Source organism: Vanessa atalanta, chromosome 4, assembly GCF_905147765.1.
Source record: "Vanessa atalanta chromosome 4, ilVanAtal1.2, whole genome shotgun sequence".
Classification (NCBI taxonomy): domain Eukaryota; kingdom Metazoa; phylum Arthropoda; class Insecta; order Lepidoptera; family Nymphalidae; genus Vanessa; species Vanessa atalanta.
In genome coordinates this window covers 8,359,425-8,375,635 of record NC_061874.1, presented here as the reverse complement: position 1 = coordinate 8,375,635, position 16,211 = coordinate 8,359,425, and the positions used below count along the sequence as shown (strand labels likewise).

Sequence of the window (16,211 nt, the reverse complement as noted above, 5' to 3'; positions counted from 1 at the left end):
TGATAGCAATCGCGACCACACTCACATCTGACGTGATTCTAAAATTCTATAGAAACATTTCAAATTAAGATCTCTTTTAAAATATAGATGTAAAAGATACTGTTTGAAAATGCTTTAATTTAAAAAAAGACCTTTCATAAAGTATTTGACCTGTATTTTGATGCATATATAATAATATGGCGTGCCTTGTGAGGAGAAAATTTCATTAACGCTGCACATGTTCAATTATCGAATAGTAGATGGTATTGGATGGAGTTAACTGATATCGCGCTTCACTCTATTGATTGATAAATAGAGTCAGATAACTGGACACCATGATTTTAGCTGACATATTTAAATGCATGATACTGTACATGGAAGTATACACTTACAGATACAAGACACAAAAGAACGACGTTTAGTATCATTGAAGGAAAATGTTCACATTTAATAAATCATCATTTTTCATTCATTCATTTTCACTAAAAACATAAAAACCGTCTATAACTGTTGTTATACAAATCAAATATATCTATACATCAATATAGAGGACGTTCATGTACATTTACAATAAAAACTTTAACAAGAATATTTAAATAAATATTATAACTTTGAAATAGCGTATTCACTTATTTACAAATTTGATTTAATGTCAAAGTATAATCGAAATACTATCGGTGAATATGTCGCGTAAAATAAAGTTTGTTTGTATAGTTATAGTTATATATATGTATGGGATCGGGATCATTCCTTTTTTAGAGATGGCGTGAACCATGCTTTTAATCTATACCATTCCATCTAAAATAAATAATATCATTCAATAAAATGATGAGCAGCCATTACATAAGCCATACTAAAATAAACATTTATTTTTTAAGAAGAGCAATTTGTAATTCAGTTATTTAAGAAACTATACAGTTCTTACACGTTCAAGAGTTTAAATGTGTGGATGAAATTATACTACCTCATCATTTATCTCATTGCGGCAGCCGCTAAAGCAGATATATGTTGCTAAACCCGATTATCCTCCTGAAGTTTCCCTTGTGTTCAAAGTGAATGTATTGGAGCGGAATGTTCCACGTCAGGGGTAAAAGCAAGTATTCATGTTTAATTTCGCCCGCGTATGAGGGCCCGAAAAAATCTTTTACCTGGACCCGAATTCCAAAGAAAGAAATGTTACCTTATGCTTGGATCGATTCTTTATAAATAAATATAATCCAGCTATAATGTCAAAAAAAAAGATAAATGTTATCGATGTCACAAGTCTTTAATACATGTATTATTGTTAATTAATTTAATTATACTTTTCACATGAGTATTATTGATATAAGTAATATTTATTAAAAATAAACAAAATCGATAATGTTTATTTTACTTTTATTTATTAGAAAGTAAACGGTAAACATTAAACACATTTATAGACAATTAAAAATAAAATTATTATTATGAGTAAACAGCTGGTATTTCATCATGACTCGCTTTCCTCAGCTGCCGTTGCGATCTTACTCACTGCAAGTGTTTGCCAACTCTTCATATCTTGTGGGACTTCATCTTAAAGAAACCAACATAATCACATGAAATAGTAATTTACCCACTAAATCTAAACCTAAGGCCAGCAGGTTTCGAATGGGTTTTTAAAATATACATTTGAGTTTATTTACAATTCGTCTTGTAATCAGTTGAATATGAGCATATTTAAAGCTGTTGCATTTTTTTAAAACTTAGTTCTAGTGCTTATTAACTGATGAGTGATGACTTTAAAGGTCAATGTGTGATCAAAGTGTTTAGGGAACAATGTGTGTAATATACTCGTAATAGAACAATAAAATTGGCATAGAATTGACGATACCTAATTTTACATGGTGTCATTGCCTATGGTTGGATGTTACCAAAGCCCAATGGCACGTCTATTTTCCTCTTATTAATAGATATGTTCATACTTGAATGTCCTTACAATGCACAACGTCCAGGAAATAGTCGAGCTCGCGTTTATAAGCAACTTTGTAACGCGAGGGGAATGAATAGTAGATCGGATTGAGGTTGACGCCTGTTTGTTCCTTATATAACTCAATCGAATGAATCGGTCTCTCGTTTTCAACCTTGATCATACCTGAATGTAAAAAGTGAAGACAGATCTGAATATATATTTAAAAAAAAAACCATAAATACATTTTAAACGCTGCTATGTAGGTAATAAATACCTTTGTTTCCGAAAACTAACAACGTCTGGTCATATCCGAACGCACTGTAACGACTATTGTCACCGATAGGCACGATATGGCCCCAGAGGAAAATGTTAGCAGAAAAGCAATTGTATCAAAGTCATCGACAGTCTTCACTTCAGGAACAAGAGCAGTTGCCTGAACTCGAATTAGCAGCTCACCAAGCACCCAGCAGGACATATCAAAGTCATGTCAACAGTCGTGGAAGACGCCTCCTGTAAAATATAAGAAGCAGAATTGAGTATTTTATTAAATGTATACATCTCATTGAATTATTTAAGATTATTAAAACAATTACCTGAAGTCTTCAAGTAATCAATCGTAGTCAAATACAAACATCTTGCCGTTACCTTAATAATTTCATAACCCGAGTGAGACCATAACCAAGTTTTTATGTGCAGCTATCGTCCCATAAGAACTGGAACAAAAATATGTTTAAGGAATATAAGTGTTTACTATTTACGATATCCGAGAAGATAATATCTTTAGCAAGCCCTGTAAGCGGGTTCACTTGAGTTTTATTTAGATTACACGCCTGCTACATACAGTTGTATGTAGTTATGCAGTTGTTGTATGTATTCGTTGAAATTATTGTGCAATTGCTCTTATTTAGGCTTCTGGCTTAGTTATTCGGCATCTTATAAGCTAAACGAAAAGTTTCCTGCCATAGCAGGAAACTTATTAATTAATGAACTTATAAATTAATTTAAAAATATTAATTATTCTTCTTTATTTCTTGCATTACATATAATGCAAGAAATAAAGATCGAAAATTGATTTTTAGAGTATTATATTATATATGTGTCTGACTAAAGCGAAGCGGTGCGGTGTCATGAGACGTACTCGTCATATTATATACTAAAAGCAAAATATTCGGTTTTTCAACAAGAGATAAACTCGTAATTTATAGTATTCATCTCGCCTTCGCTTTTATTCCATAAATTTCCTTTATTTTAATGAACAAATTAGAAATCCTTTTACCTGTTTCAAATTTGTTCTTGCATTGTACATGCAATTTTGAAATACAAATTATTTTAATCTTTAAATTACAATTTTGACTAAAACATTTATTTTACTACATACCCGAAATATTTTAATAATAAGTACGTATTATATTATAAATAAATAAAATTACGGATTTATTCGATTTAAAAAAAAAAAAAATTTGAAAAGTAAGAATTATAAATAATTCACAAAACTGTTTATCCATCAATTACAATATTTTCTATAGATACATACACTGTACATAGGTCGTACGTATTAACTTATTGAAAGAAGTGCTAAATTATCTTAATCCAACAGGTGCGTGACAAAGTTCGAAATAAAAACTAATATCGGAAGAGCTTAGAGTTTGTTTCCTGCTTATAAGCTTAAACGTTGCAATGTGACATATACTGGATACATTTGTCGATAGAAACCACTTACTCTCGTAAATAATAATACGGAAACATTTGCAGCATCAGCTGGGCATTTAAATGAATTAACCAATTCCTAATTGATATCCATAAATCAAATCAAACTTAGTTTAGTTCCTAAAAATGTATCCGAAGACCTTTCAGACTGCGTTGTTCGTCTAATGTCTATTTTATAATACTATCGATCCTGAAGTTCTGGATTTAAGCCATGATTCGGTTAAAAAAAAAGTTATTGATTTTTTCTGTTGAGATATCCGCTAGCAGCTCGATGTTTGGAAATTAGCAGTATATATATTTCCTTTAGTATACTATAGTGAATATGTTTCCGCATATACATGTGCAATATAGTATGTCCTACTGCAGTTGTCTTTTCTCAATTTAGAACAGCCTCTAATGCGGCTCGGTCAGGTGGACACTATGTGAAGGTTGTTTGAATAATGGATTTAGCGGCGTTAAATTTGTATTATAACATGGAATTATTAATTATTATTTACCTAACTATAGGCTCTAACAGAAGCAAAACAACGCTTATCCCATCTCGAAGGAGTTATGTTATATCCTGCAATTTTTTTTTAATTATTATAATTATTTAGTCATATACTAAAATAAGTTGCATATTTTATTATCATGAAATCGATAGGCGGAAGATTAAATAGGCCAACTTTTGGTGAGTGGTCACCATTGCCTATAAGCATTGGTGGCCGTAAAAAATATTACACATTCCTTACAACACCAACGTACCACCAACCTTTGGAACAAATATATTATATCCCTAGTTACACTGGCTCATTTACTCTTCAAACCGGAATACAACAATACTGAGAATTGTTGTTTGGCGGTAGAATATGAGATGCGTGGGCATTACCTAACCACACAGGCTTGCACAAAACCCTACCACCATGTAAATAAAAAAATAATTACGACAAATGTAAGTTTTTACGATAGATTAGCTTTTAAATATAAATTAAATACGGACTAAATAGCACGCTATCAGAATAGGATCCGACTTTTTAAAAAAGAGACAACTACTGTCCGTCTGTGGTAGCATCGATGACTCGCAGGATTTTGTTACTGTAGGATTACTTGTTATTTGCTATTGCCTCACTTTAGAGATTTATAGTTGTACAATAATTTTCGTGGTGAATATTAATTAAAATAACCGCTTTTAACTAAATGCATAAGTATACACGGTACATTCCCCATAATAAAACGATTTTGACGGGACTTTCACTGGCAGATAAGGAGTAGGTAACCTAGGCTACAACAATTACTTTTTTGTTAAATTCAATCGCGCACGAAGTCGCGGGCACAGCTATTTATGTATAAAGGAATTTTAACTATAAATGACCCGAACAAACACAATGACAGACAAAAATAATATTCTTCATTGATTTTCGGCTTTGGTAAATTGCAAATAGGAACCATAGGCAGGCATTGGAAGTTATTTTGAAATTACTCACAGACACTTAAAATTCATTTACTTGTAAGTACCAATTATTAAATACACTTATCTACGATTTATGTGTTTATCTCAGATAATATTGTTTATTTTACTTATTGAAGTAAATAGGGATAAATATTGTAATCATAATCGTTATATTATTAATTTTCAATTGAATAAAACGTTAAATATGACAACTTTCTTTTTTCAACAAACTTTTTTCACTTTTTGGTTTTAGTTAGGTGTGGCGATTTGCAATTTTTCTTATTTACTAAACATCAGTAGATCGTCGCTGGAGTTACAGCTCGTCGTCCTTACATGGAGACTATTGTGTGCAAGTCATAAAAGTCTGTGTTAGTAGTAAACAGCTGTTATGTTAATTTAAACAATTAAATTACACTTATTACTGCACTACCCATATGAGTATTATTGTTATATATGATATTTATTAAAAGTAAACACAATTGATAATGTTTATTTTTATTTTATTAGAAAGCAAACGGTACACATTAAACACATTTATAGACAATGAAATTTATGATTATGCGTAAACAGCTGGTATTTTATCATCACTCCAGTCAATTTCGACAGTCTTTCCGGTGCGAGCACTTTCCTCGGCCGCCGTTGCGATCTTACTCACTGCAAGAGTCTGCCAACTGGTCACATCTTGTGGAACTCCATCTGGAAAACAAAATAAATGTTATAATAAATATGACACACATTAATCATAATAAGGCTAAGCTTAAATAAGCAACAATTTGCGCTATAAAATAAACGAGTCCTTGCAATTATGAAAAAGTATGTGTGCAAATAAATTTTAATTGAAAGGTTAATTTCCCATAGTTTCATTGTCCCGTGCTGAAGGTTAACAAGGGCCAATTGCACATCTACCGTTGTCTTATAGATAAATATGTTCATGTTTAATGTAGGATTTTCTTACATTGCACAACATCCAGGAAATGCTCGAGCTCGCGTTTATAAGCAACTTTGTAACGCGAGGGGAATGAATAGTAGATCGGATTGAGGTTGACGCCTGTTTGTTCCTTATATAACTCAATCGAATGAATCGGTCTCTCGTTTTCAACCTTGATCATACCTGAATGTAAAAAGTGAAGATAGATCTAAATATATAACAAAAAACCCTAATTTCCATTAATACATCGTGAACAATGTTAAGTAATAAGTACCCTTGTTTCCGAAAACTTCCAACCTCTGGTCATATCCGTATGCACTGTAACGACTATTGTCACCGATAGCTATGGCACCAGAGGGAAATGTTAGTAGAAAACCAATAGTATCAAAGTCATTAATAGCCTTCACTTCAGGGATAAGAGCTGTGGCAGTTGCTTGCACACGAATTGGCAGCTCACCAAGCACCCAGCAGGACATATCAAAGTCATGTACTAAACAGTCGTGGAAGACGCCTCCTGCAAAATATAAGAAGCAGAAATTAGTGCTTTATTAAATTTATATATCTCATTGAATTATTTAAGATCATTACAAAAATTACCTGAAGTCTTTAAGTAATCAATCGTAGGCAATGGCGAATCTCTAGCCGTTACCTTAAGAATTTGAACATGCCCTATTTCTCCTTGTCTAACCCTGTCTTTCAGTGACCTGTAAGCTGGATCGAAGCGACGGTTGAATGCGGCAAACAAAACACGGCCCTTGGCTTTAGCCGCTTCATAACACTTCTTAGTGTCTTCGATTCCCTCCGCGATAGGTTTTTCGCAAAAAACATCTTTATTGTTGGCAATGGAATTGACCACAATTTCGTGATGTGTATAGGTTGGAGATCCGATAAAAATCACGTTCACACTAAAAAGCAATAATATATAATACAAAATCTTCCCAGAAAATATTTTATGTTCTATAAACTTGTATTAAATTAAAAGCCCTTACGATTTATCCTTGTAAACAATATCCTTATCTTTCGAAGTTAAGAATTTAACGTCGTCGCTTAATTTCCAGTAAGCTTTAAGATTATCAAACTTTTCCTTGCGATCATCGACTACATATTTCATGACGACACGAGGATTATGTATTATGCTACTTAAATGAATTGATCCAGCACGACCTAAACCAAAAATAGCTCCAACAACTGGTTTAGCTCTAAGTTTGTCGCTTGCAGCCACGTTATTGAGATATCTAAAAAGATAAATAAGAAACAATTATTAAAATTGTAATTATATATCATTTTCATTAAATAATTTTATAGAATAGAATTTTATAAGATTTTAAAATAACATGGTTATTTTTATTACTATCAGTATTTAAAACGGGATATTTACCATGTTTTTTATGACGAATGTCTTGTTCACGAGACTCAATTATATTATTTATATTTATATTATATTAATTAGACTCAATTTATCGAATATATTTATGAATGATGAAGAAAAGAAACTTTGTCGAAATGAAATGTATATTTTTTAGGTGTTCTTTGTATATCTTCACTAGAAAATACTAACAAATTTTATTTAAATTTATATCTTGTAAATAGCAATAATTCTTACTCGGTATGCAAGTAATCAACTTCAGGGTAGGTATCCTTCAGCTTGTAAGGCGATGGACCAGCAAACTTCTTGGTTGCCATTACTATTATTATTATTTTTATTGTATACTAAAATAAGAAATACTTATTTAAATTTCGATCCGAATTAAATTTTATGTAATAAAAATCGTTACTCATAAAACGAGAAAACGAGTCTGAGCACGATCTTCAATGAAATGAAACTGATTCCATCAATCATCTTATATAGTCCTTAGAACCACCATGCTATTATTTTATTTACTAATAAAACGATATTTGTTATCTTATCCGATACATATAACAAAACTAAAAAGATTCCATGTCTGTAAATTAAAATATTTACAAATAATATTCGACAAGTATTAAATTTAAGGAACACGTTAAGCTACTTTTTAAAATTTGTCCGTCTGTCAGTCATCTTTTGGTTGGTCTGTCTGCAAATGTTTCGACGGTCATCCTATATATTTTACTTTACACCAGGGAAGTTACGAAGCACCGTAACCGTAATCGAAAATATTTTTAGTTTTTTTTATAGAATTTTGGTTTACATACTTAGTATTTAATTTTATTTTAAAGCTATTAGGTTTTGTTGTGATTATATGTACTTAATACTAAATAATAGCCTACAAATAAAATCAAATTAATATCTTGTAATTTTTTCTTTTACAATACCTAAGGAATGTTATATACGTAACCGAAATTATCCGAAACAATCGGACAAATAATATCGTATCCGTAACCGTATCTGACACCAAAACATTATTCACATATCCAGATCCATAATGACATGTCCATAACGTCCTGATCCTGATCTACACCGAATTTGTTAAAACATTTTCCTATTATATGATGGTAATCAACGCATAAATGTCCCACTGCTGAACAAAGACCTCCTCTCTATGGCTTTCGAGCTTAGCCTACAAAGCTGATCCAATATGGATTCGATACAGGATATTCATGTGGTAAAATGCAGTTACTTTAGGATCCTGTCCATCTGAAATACCCATTCGCAGCTTTCGCGTTCACGGTCCAATTTAGATTTATTTAACTTGTTTTTTTATATTTGGGTAGTTATTTTGTTGGTTAAGCTATAAATATAATTGATATTTTATACAATAATAAATATTTGATGCTTATTATGATTTACGATTATGGATTATGGATTTCACGTATGTTTAACAAGCTGTGCACCACGAATGCACTCGCGTTAAATTTATATTATACATAGGTATATATTTTTTCTCTAACGAAAGTGAAAATATTACTAAAGATAAAATAGAAATTATTAACCTAATTGAAGCGGTGATGAATCTTGAAATTTTTTACATAATACATACAAAATACCATAAATAAAAGATGTAATATATAGATAGGTTTCATATTATTTTTATCTCTATGAGCTGAACATTATGAGAAATAAATTAGCCCTATATCTTGGATCATGAATTTTCTTGGTTCATGAAAATGTACCCGAAGATCTATACCTAGAACTTTTTTGTTGGTCAAGTGATTAATTCATAAACCTACAAATCCCAAGATCCTGGGTCCAAAAGGTTGCTAGAGTTCATGGTCTTGATACAATACTGTAATATTCTTTCAGAAACCGGAACCATTTTTACCTCAAATGGGACTACATTTAATGAATCAGTTGGCCCTGTTAAAAAAGGTGGAGCCAACAATACAGGATTATATATGACACGTTTGTTATGAAATGTTTCCAGTTCCAGTCTATTCCAAGTTGTCATGAAACATATAATTTTTTTTTAAATCAGGTAGAAATAACATCATGTGTGTATGTTTGTGTGTGTATACATGATTTGTATCGGAGGTATATATGAACTATTGTTCCGGTTAATACTTATATACCTTCCTAAAATTTGGTTTACGTAATTATACAAATGCAAGTTATGTTAGATTATTATAGAACTGCGTTTATAATATTACTGTTTATGTTATTTTCATAATCTTATCACAATGATTTAATAAGTAAATTACTGTACTAAACTAATCTAAGATTTATGTGTTTATCTCAGGTAATATTGCTATAAGCAAGCCTCTGGACCAACAAGGTAGTCATATAAACAATTCCATATTTTTATTAATATGTGATGTGTACTATATTAACGAAATCTTTTGTTTTGTTATAATGAAAATGTACACCGGTACAAATTTTATTTATTAATTAAAAAATAAATTATATTTGATTTATCCCATTTGGGATAAGAAGGACAAAGCAGAAAGTCCATTTACCATATTACTCATGAATAAATAAGCGTCTTAAAAACTTCTAATTCAGAATTTAGGTACATATATTTCCATATTAGTTATATATATGTGATTTATATGATATAAATACTTAAAATAAAATTAGTCTATAAATAGTATAAAATAAAGTCAATCGCTCTGTCTGTATTTCCGCTTCCTTCTTCTAAACCGATTACCGTATTTTTATAAGGTTTTAACAAAAAGAAAGAAAATAAACGGTATAAATATATATAATTTACTTAGTGGTAGAGCCTTTTGCAACCCAGGAATACTTAGTATTATTGTGTTCTGGAACAAGGGACAGGTACAGGACAACTAAGGGCACAAGGACCTAACTTTGGGAACGATGAAGTTCCCAATGTTAAGTCAAGGAAGGTACGGAAGGTTAAGGAACGTTTAATTTTTCTAACAACGCTAATGTCTATGAGTGGTGGTGACCACTTTCATCGAGTGGTCCATTTGCCGGTTCTATTAAATAAAATAAATAATACATAAACTAAATAGAAAATAGCTGAACTATAACATTTTTATCAATAAAATTGTTGTTGTTCTCACGCTTACATGGCTAACGCTGCTTAAATTTTAAAATATACATTACAGCAACAGATATAATATCATGTAATAAAAAATTTAAGGTCTTAATAAAGGCTATAGAAAAGTAATTATCTTTTATTCTCTTATAATTGATCTCATGTTCGGCGGTAAAAGAGAACATTCTGAAGAAACCTGTATATGGTGGATGAGGATCTACCACGTGTGTCCATCAATACGGATTGAAGCAGCGTGGGGGAATATAAATTAATAAAATTCATTTAATAATAACCTAAAAACATACTTGTGACATTCAGGAACAAACCATAAATGTTTCACTACTTGAAAAAAACATACTGGATCACCTCATTCAAAAATTATCCATCACATGCAGATTTTCCCAGTTCAATCTCACTATTTGATCAAATTATGAGACCATCAACGTGAAAATCGTATTAAATAATATTTGATGTGATGACCCCATCTCCACGTTCTCACTCACCTGCCATAGTTACTTAAATAGCTCGCGCTTAGCCATGCATAAAGGGCGGTATTTAACTTGTAAATTTTTATTGATTGCGACTCGCTCTCTCAATACGAGACATGGTCATAAAATTAGGGAATGTTTAGCCTGAACCAACATGGAGAAAAAATAATTTTGAACCATAATTTCTTCAAATAAGTGGCCAGAAAAAGTGATGGTAAAGTCATCAAACACCACTTGGACTTGAGTAGAAAATGACACGGGAAGCAGTTTGAATCGGTTTTAAAATAAGGGTTCAGATAAATGATATTGATTCACTAATAAATTCTTGTTTTAGATACAAATTTATTGGATTTTGGAGCGGTGAAGGAAAACATCGTAAGTTAACGTGCCGAATTTCCCTGAAATTGCCACATTTGTAGTCTATTCCGCATTGAAGCAGTGGAGTGAAATAAACTTCAAACCTTCTCCTCAAGAGGATATGAGAACACAAGAGATGTTAAGGGTTTGAGGGAACATATACAGGGACTAGTTATGTCTTCATTCACTATGATATGACTTCACTTGAGCAACACTGTTTCCTTTTAAATTCCTTAAAAATTTAAAAAAAGGTCTAGAAAAGCTTTAAAAAAAGAAGATGCTATTATGATGCTTATATAGCATTTCACCGTATGCTCCAAAGAATTAAAGCTATTGTTTGCTTTTTTCCTAAATGGTCTATCACAAGGTTTTTTATTTACATTGGAGTATATACATAAAATACTAGTAACACAATACTAAGGGAGTCTTCTATCGTATAATAATTATAAATAAAAAATACAACATATGAACATATTAGCCTCTTCGATCCATCGATGGATGAAATTTTAATAATTCCAAATATTTCCACATACCAATATTAAATTCTTTTTAAATCGTAATTCCTTCTGTGAAGACATCAAAGATGGATCTTTGTTTATGGTAAATGAACCTGGACAGTGTGACCTGGTGGTGTGCTCTGCCTATAACGGCAGGGTTTGGTCCACGAGGTTAGACGAAACCTCTCCCTGTGAGCAATCGTGTCGAGGCTCCGCAGGAATTAGTTCCTCTGAAAGACCATAATGGCAGAATGAGACGGCAGAGCGAGAACGGAAAAGGGCTGCAGACTCATGAGATGGAACTATTATAGATGTATGTATATTATAGATTTTCGTCCCTGAGATGGATATATCTATATTAAATTTCATAATAAAGTGACAACCATATTCGGTGCTTGAAAATTTGATTTTACAATGTTAAATTTTATTCTTATATTCATTTAATTTTAAAATTACAAGTTCAGTATTTACTTCTACATTATAAGATTATTATGAATAAATTAATATATTAAAGTAGTTATTAATAATATTAACAAAAAACTCGACTTAGTATTTTTTAAATAAACATACTTAGTATTTTTTAAATAAAATTAATATAAATGCAACAAAAATGCCACTAGAATATAGCCAGTGCACATTGCTCCAGGTTTGAGTAGAAATTAATATAACACGGAGATATAAACTCCGAAACGGTCACTTACACGATTGTTCGACAAAAATTTCGCCGAGTTGTGCGAAAAATCGATCAAAGCAGAAAGTGGCAACAATGGGAATCACTAAAATAAATCATTGTTACATTTGTCAAATGTCATTCCTGAATATTTTGAGCCGGGAAAAACTTCAGAAGAAAGAAACAGGACGATTCAATCGTCAATGTGTTTACTTTATATGATTATCCGTTTCAAATATTACAACTGAATTAAATATTTTTTAAAAGTAGTGCTTGTTTGTACCTTTCACTATTTGGGCGCATAAATACAGGTTAGCATATGAAATACTTGTTTTCCAACTGTTAGCATTTCAACACCTTACGTGTACATTAAAAGTATGTTCATGCTATTTTTCAATTATAAGCTGACACTAATGGATAATATTTTTGCAGGTAATAAATATCAAAATGGCAAACCAATGGGGACAAAAGGCAGAGGAGTTGGAAATTTCCAACAAAGTTGCAGGACTTGGATTAGCAAAAAAGGGATCCAATCAAACTTCAGATACTCCTGAAGATTCTCCGGACGCAGCAAATCCTGCTGAAACTTCATTATTGATGAAGATAATTCGTCAAGGTTTAGTTGAATCCAAATTAGATATTGAAATACAAAGGAAAGATCCTAATTCTCCTCTTTATTCTGTTAAAACTTTCGAAGCTCTACATTTAAAACCGAATTTACTGAAAGGTGTTTATGCCATGGGTTTTAATGCTCCGTCAAAAATTCAAGAAACGGCTTTGCCTACACTATTAGCAGATCCTCCACAGAATATGATTGCACAATCACAGTCAGGGACTGGTAAAACTGCTGCATTTGTCTTAGCTATGTTAAGCAGAGTAGATTCTTCTAAAAATTATCCACAAGTCTTATGTCTCAGTCCTACTTATGAACTCGCTATACAAACTGGAGAAGTAGCAGCCAAGATGGCAAAATTTTGTCCTGAAATAAAATTAAAGTACGCTGTAAGAGGTGAAGAAGTTCCTAAGGGAACTAAAATTACTGACCATATACTTATTGGAACCCCAGGTAAGATGTTAGATTGGGGTGTTAAGTTTGGAATGTTTGATTTGAACAAAATCAGAGTATTTGTGTTAGATGAAGCAGATGTTATGATTGATCGTCAAGGGCATCAAGACCAATGTATCCGTATTCATAAATGCCTTCCTCCCACATGTCAAATGATGTTCTTCTCAGCTACATATGATAGTGCTGTTATGGTATTTGCTGAAATAATAGTACCGAATCCAATTATAATCAGATTATTGAGGGAAGAAGAATCTTTAGATAATATAAAACAATATTATGTTAAATGTAAAAGTTCAGAAGAGAAATACAGAGCTATTTGTAATATTTATGGTGTGATAACAATTGGTCAAGCAATTATTTTTTGTCACACAAGAAAAACAGCTAGTTGGCTTTCAGAAAAAATGTCGAAAGATGGTCATTCAGTAGCTGTATTATCTGGAGAGTTAACAGTTGAACAAAGAATAGCAGTACTTGACCGTTTCAGAGGAGGCCTAGAGAAAGTTTTAATAACAACCAATGTACTTTCACGTGGGATAGACGTTGAACAAGTTACACTCGTAGTGAACTTTGATATGCCAATGGACATGAACAAAAAAGCAGATTGTGAAACATACTTGCACAGAATTGGCCGCACTGGAAGATTTGGCAAAGCTGGTATAGCTATAAATCTTATTGATTCACCACAGACTATGGATATATGCCTTGATATTGAAGCACACTTTGGCAAAAAGATTCAGCTATTAGATATTGAAGATGCAGAAGAAATTGAAAAAATTGGTGCATAATCATTATTAGTAATTGAGCTATCTAAATAGCTAAATCTTAAGTTTGCTTTATTTGTGTAATCTTTCCTTGCACATTGCTTTATATCAAAATTATTTTTAAGGTTTATAATAAAACACATTGTTATTACAAGTTTTTATTTCACTACACTTATACCACATTCCAGTATATATTTTAATAAATAATTATATCAAATATCCACATTTTATTATTTACCTTGCAGCTTGGGCTGCAGGTTCTGGATTTGCTGCTCCAGATATCATGACAAAAATGGCAATAGGTACAATATACATCCACTGAAAAGAAAACATAATTCTTATTATGGTTGTGCAACAACTCAAAATTTGTTACATCCCATAAATACAAATTATAGCCAAATACACTTAACACAAACTACAAAAGAGTAGATAATCTTAATTAAATGATCAATCTAAGCTTGCTCATTTAGACAGATTTCTAATAATTTTTGACATAGTGTGCTGATGATTTCTCAAAATAAAGTTAGAAACTTCATATAAATATTTTTGTGACTGTTATATATAGTAAGCTACTTACATATTTGGCTAGGAATGATCTATTATCTTTTAAGTCACCCTTTTCTCTTGCCTCTTTTTCACGCTCTAACTTCTGAATATATGACGCTGTATCAGGTCTGTGGAAAAAGTTTAGTTTTATAAGATACATCTCAATAGATATAAATAGCTATGATGAAATGGTTATTTCTTACAAAGGAGCTGGATCTACATGACGAATATAAAATGTTGAATTGAGCTTGTATTCTGAGCTTTTATATTCTATATTCTTTGGTTGTGAAGTGTTTGCTACTTGAAGACTTAGTGCAATAACTTCACCATTTGGTAATACCCAAGCTCTTATTATATCAGACAATCCGCTTTCTAGAAATCTTTTTGCTCTAACAAATGAGATAATCTCCACATCTTTACTTTCAGCAGTAGAAACTAATGTTCGCAAAGCATAGATCCCATCGACTTTTGCTATCTCCTGAAATTTATTAACAGGAATGTTAGTAGTTGTAATAAGTATAATTAACATTCACACATATTTTTCAATGACTACTTAATAGATGCAAATAAGAAAAGATATACCTTTAGCTCATTTATATGTCCATCATTAAAATTAATTTGATCAATTACTGGTATGCCAGTTCTTATACTTTTTAAAGAGATGGAACCACGTGCGCAGTATTCTTCATATTTACAATTCAATGTATGTTCTATTTTAATATTTAACCAACCATCATAGTCCAGACAAATCTAAAACACCAATAAAGAAAATTAGATTAATAGTTTTAGATCATAACACATATTGAGATAGAAACCTTTTAAATAGAAATAACTGTTTCATTTAATATTTTGTTAAGTTTTATAATAAAATATTAACTATTACTGTACCGCGTTTTGTAACACATATATCGAGAAAAAAAAAATTGTAAACATCTTCATCCTTAAAGTATATTCTTTTCTTTCTTTTCTACCCTATTAGAGATAAGATTTTTTTTCCAAATTTTCATTAATTATTAGGTATATTTAATTAATTTAAATTGGTACTAAAGTGTTTAATAAATAATCCAGTACATAAAATAATCAGTCTAATCACATTTCACATTACAGGGGAAGTGTTGCCAGCACTTGACAGTTGACGTTTTTCCCCAAAGCGTTAACGAAAATATACAAAATTTATCTGGAAAACAGTTACTTATTAATAAATCCTATTCAAGGAAACTTGAATAGGACTTAAGGTGGTAACTATAACACATTTTTATATAATTCGTTAATTAGGTTTAAGACAACAGTTACAAAAAAAAATAAAAAATTTGGAAGATTGTCAACTTTCCTACAATTTCGTTTGTATAAAAATAAAAAAACAATAATTATACAATTATATTTGCCCCACGTCGCGCCGCGTCGTAAGTTCACATTGGCCCAACGTAGTCTACGGTAGCTT

The 16,211-nt window shown here is 31.3% G+C and overlaps 3 protein-coding genes across 3 annotated transcripts; 1 reads left to right on the top strand and 2 right to left on the bottom strand.

Moving 5' to 3' along the window:
- Window positions 1–5,525: 5,525 nt before the first annotated feature.
- LOC125077753 (uncharacterized oxidoreductase YrbE-like) lies at window positions 5,526–7,782 on the bottom strand. Its single transcript, XM_047689795.1, has 6 exons — window positions 7,574–7,782; window positions 6,960–7,205; window positions 6,568–6,875; window positions 6,245–6,484; window positions 5,998–6,153; window positions 5,526–5,738 (listed from the first exon to the last, which is right to left on the bottom strand). Exons 1-6 carry the CDS (start codon window positions 7,651–7,653, stop codon window positions 5,599–5,601), a joined length of 1,170 nt encoding a protein of 389 aa, XP_047545751.1. The 5' UTR covers window positions 7,654–7,782; the 3' UTR covers window positions 5,526–5,598.
- Window positions 7,783–12,533: 4,751 nt separating this feature from the next.
- On the top strand, window positions 12,534–14,378 carry LOC125077844 (DEAD-box helicase Dbp80). Its single transcript, XM_047689931.1, has 2 exons — window positions 12,534–12,708; window positions 12,830–14,378. Exon 2 carries the CDS (start codon window positions 12,845–12,847, stop codon window positions 14,246–14,248), a length of 1,404 nt encoding a protein of 467 aa, XP_047545887.1. The 5' UTR covers window positions 12,534–12,708; window positions 12,830–12,844; the 3' UTR covers window positions 14,249–14,378.
- Window positions 14,379–14,393: 15 nt separating this feature from the next.
- On the bottom strand, window positions 14,394–15,879 carry LOC125077846 (ER membrane protein complex subunit 10). The gene is made up of 5 exons (XM_047689932.1): window positions 15,659–15,879; window positions 15,353–15,520; window positions 14,974–15,248; window positions 14,802–14,898; window positions 14,394–14,542 (listed from the first exon to the last, which is right to left on the bottom strand). Exons 1-5 carry the CDS (start codon window positions 15,707–15,709, stop codon window positions 14,459–14,461), a joined length of 675 nt encoding a protein of 224 aa, XP_047545888.1. The 5' UTR covers window positions 15,710–15,879; the 3' UTR covers window positions 14,394–14,458.
- Window positions 15,880–16,211: the final 332 nt, after the last annotated feature.

Coding starts and splice junctions, on each gene's coding strand:
- LOC125077753 (XM_047689795.1), bottom strand. CDS start 7,653: ATGGCAACCAAGAAGTTTGCTGGTCCATCGCCTTACAAGCTGAAGGAT. Junction 6,876..6,959: donor ATTGTTTACAAGGATAAATC/GTAAGGGCTTTT, acceptor ATTGCTTTTTAG/TGTGAACGTGATTTTTATCG. Junction 6,485..6,567: donor TGATTACTTAAAGACTTCAG/GTAATTTTTGTA, acceptor TATATTTTGCAG/GAGGCGTCTTCCACGACTGT.
- LOC125077844 (XM_047689931.1), top strand. CDS start 12,845: ATGGCAAACCAATGGGGACAAAAGGCAGAGGAGTTGGAAATTTCCAAC.
- LOC125077846 (XM_047689932.1), bottom strand. CDS start 15,709: ATGAAGATGTTTACAATTTTTTTTTTCTCGATATATGTGTTACAAAAC. Junction 15,249..15,352: donor GACATATAAATGAGCTAAAG/GTATATCTTTTC, acceptor AATAAATTTCAG/GAGATAGCAAAAGTCGATGG. Junction 14,899..14,973: donor CATGTAGATCCAGCTCCTTT/GTAAGAAATAAC, acceptor CTTTTTCCACAG/ACCTGATACAGCGTCATATA.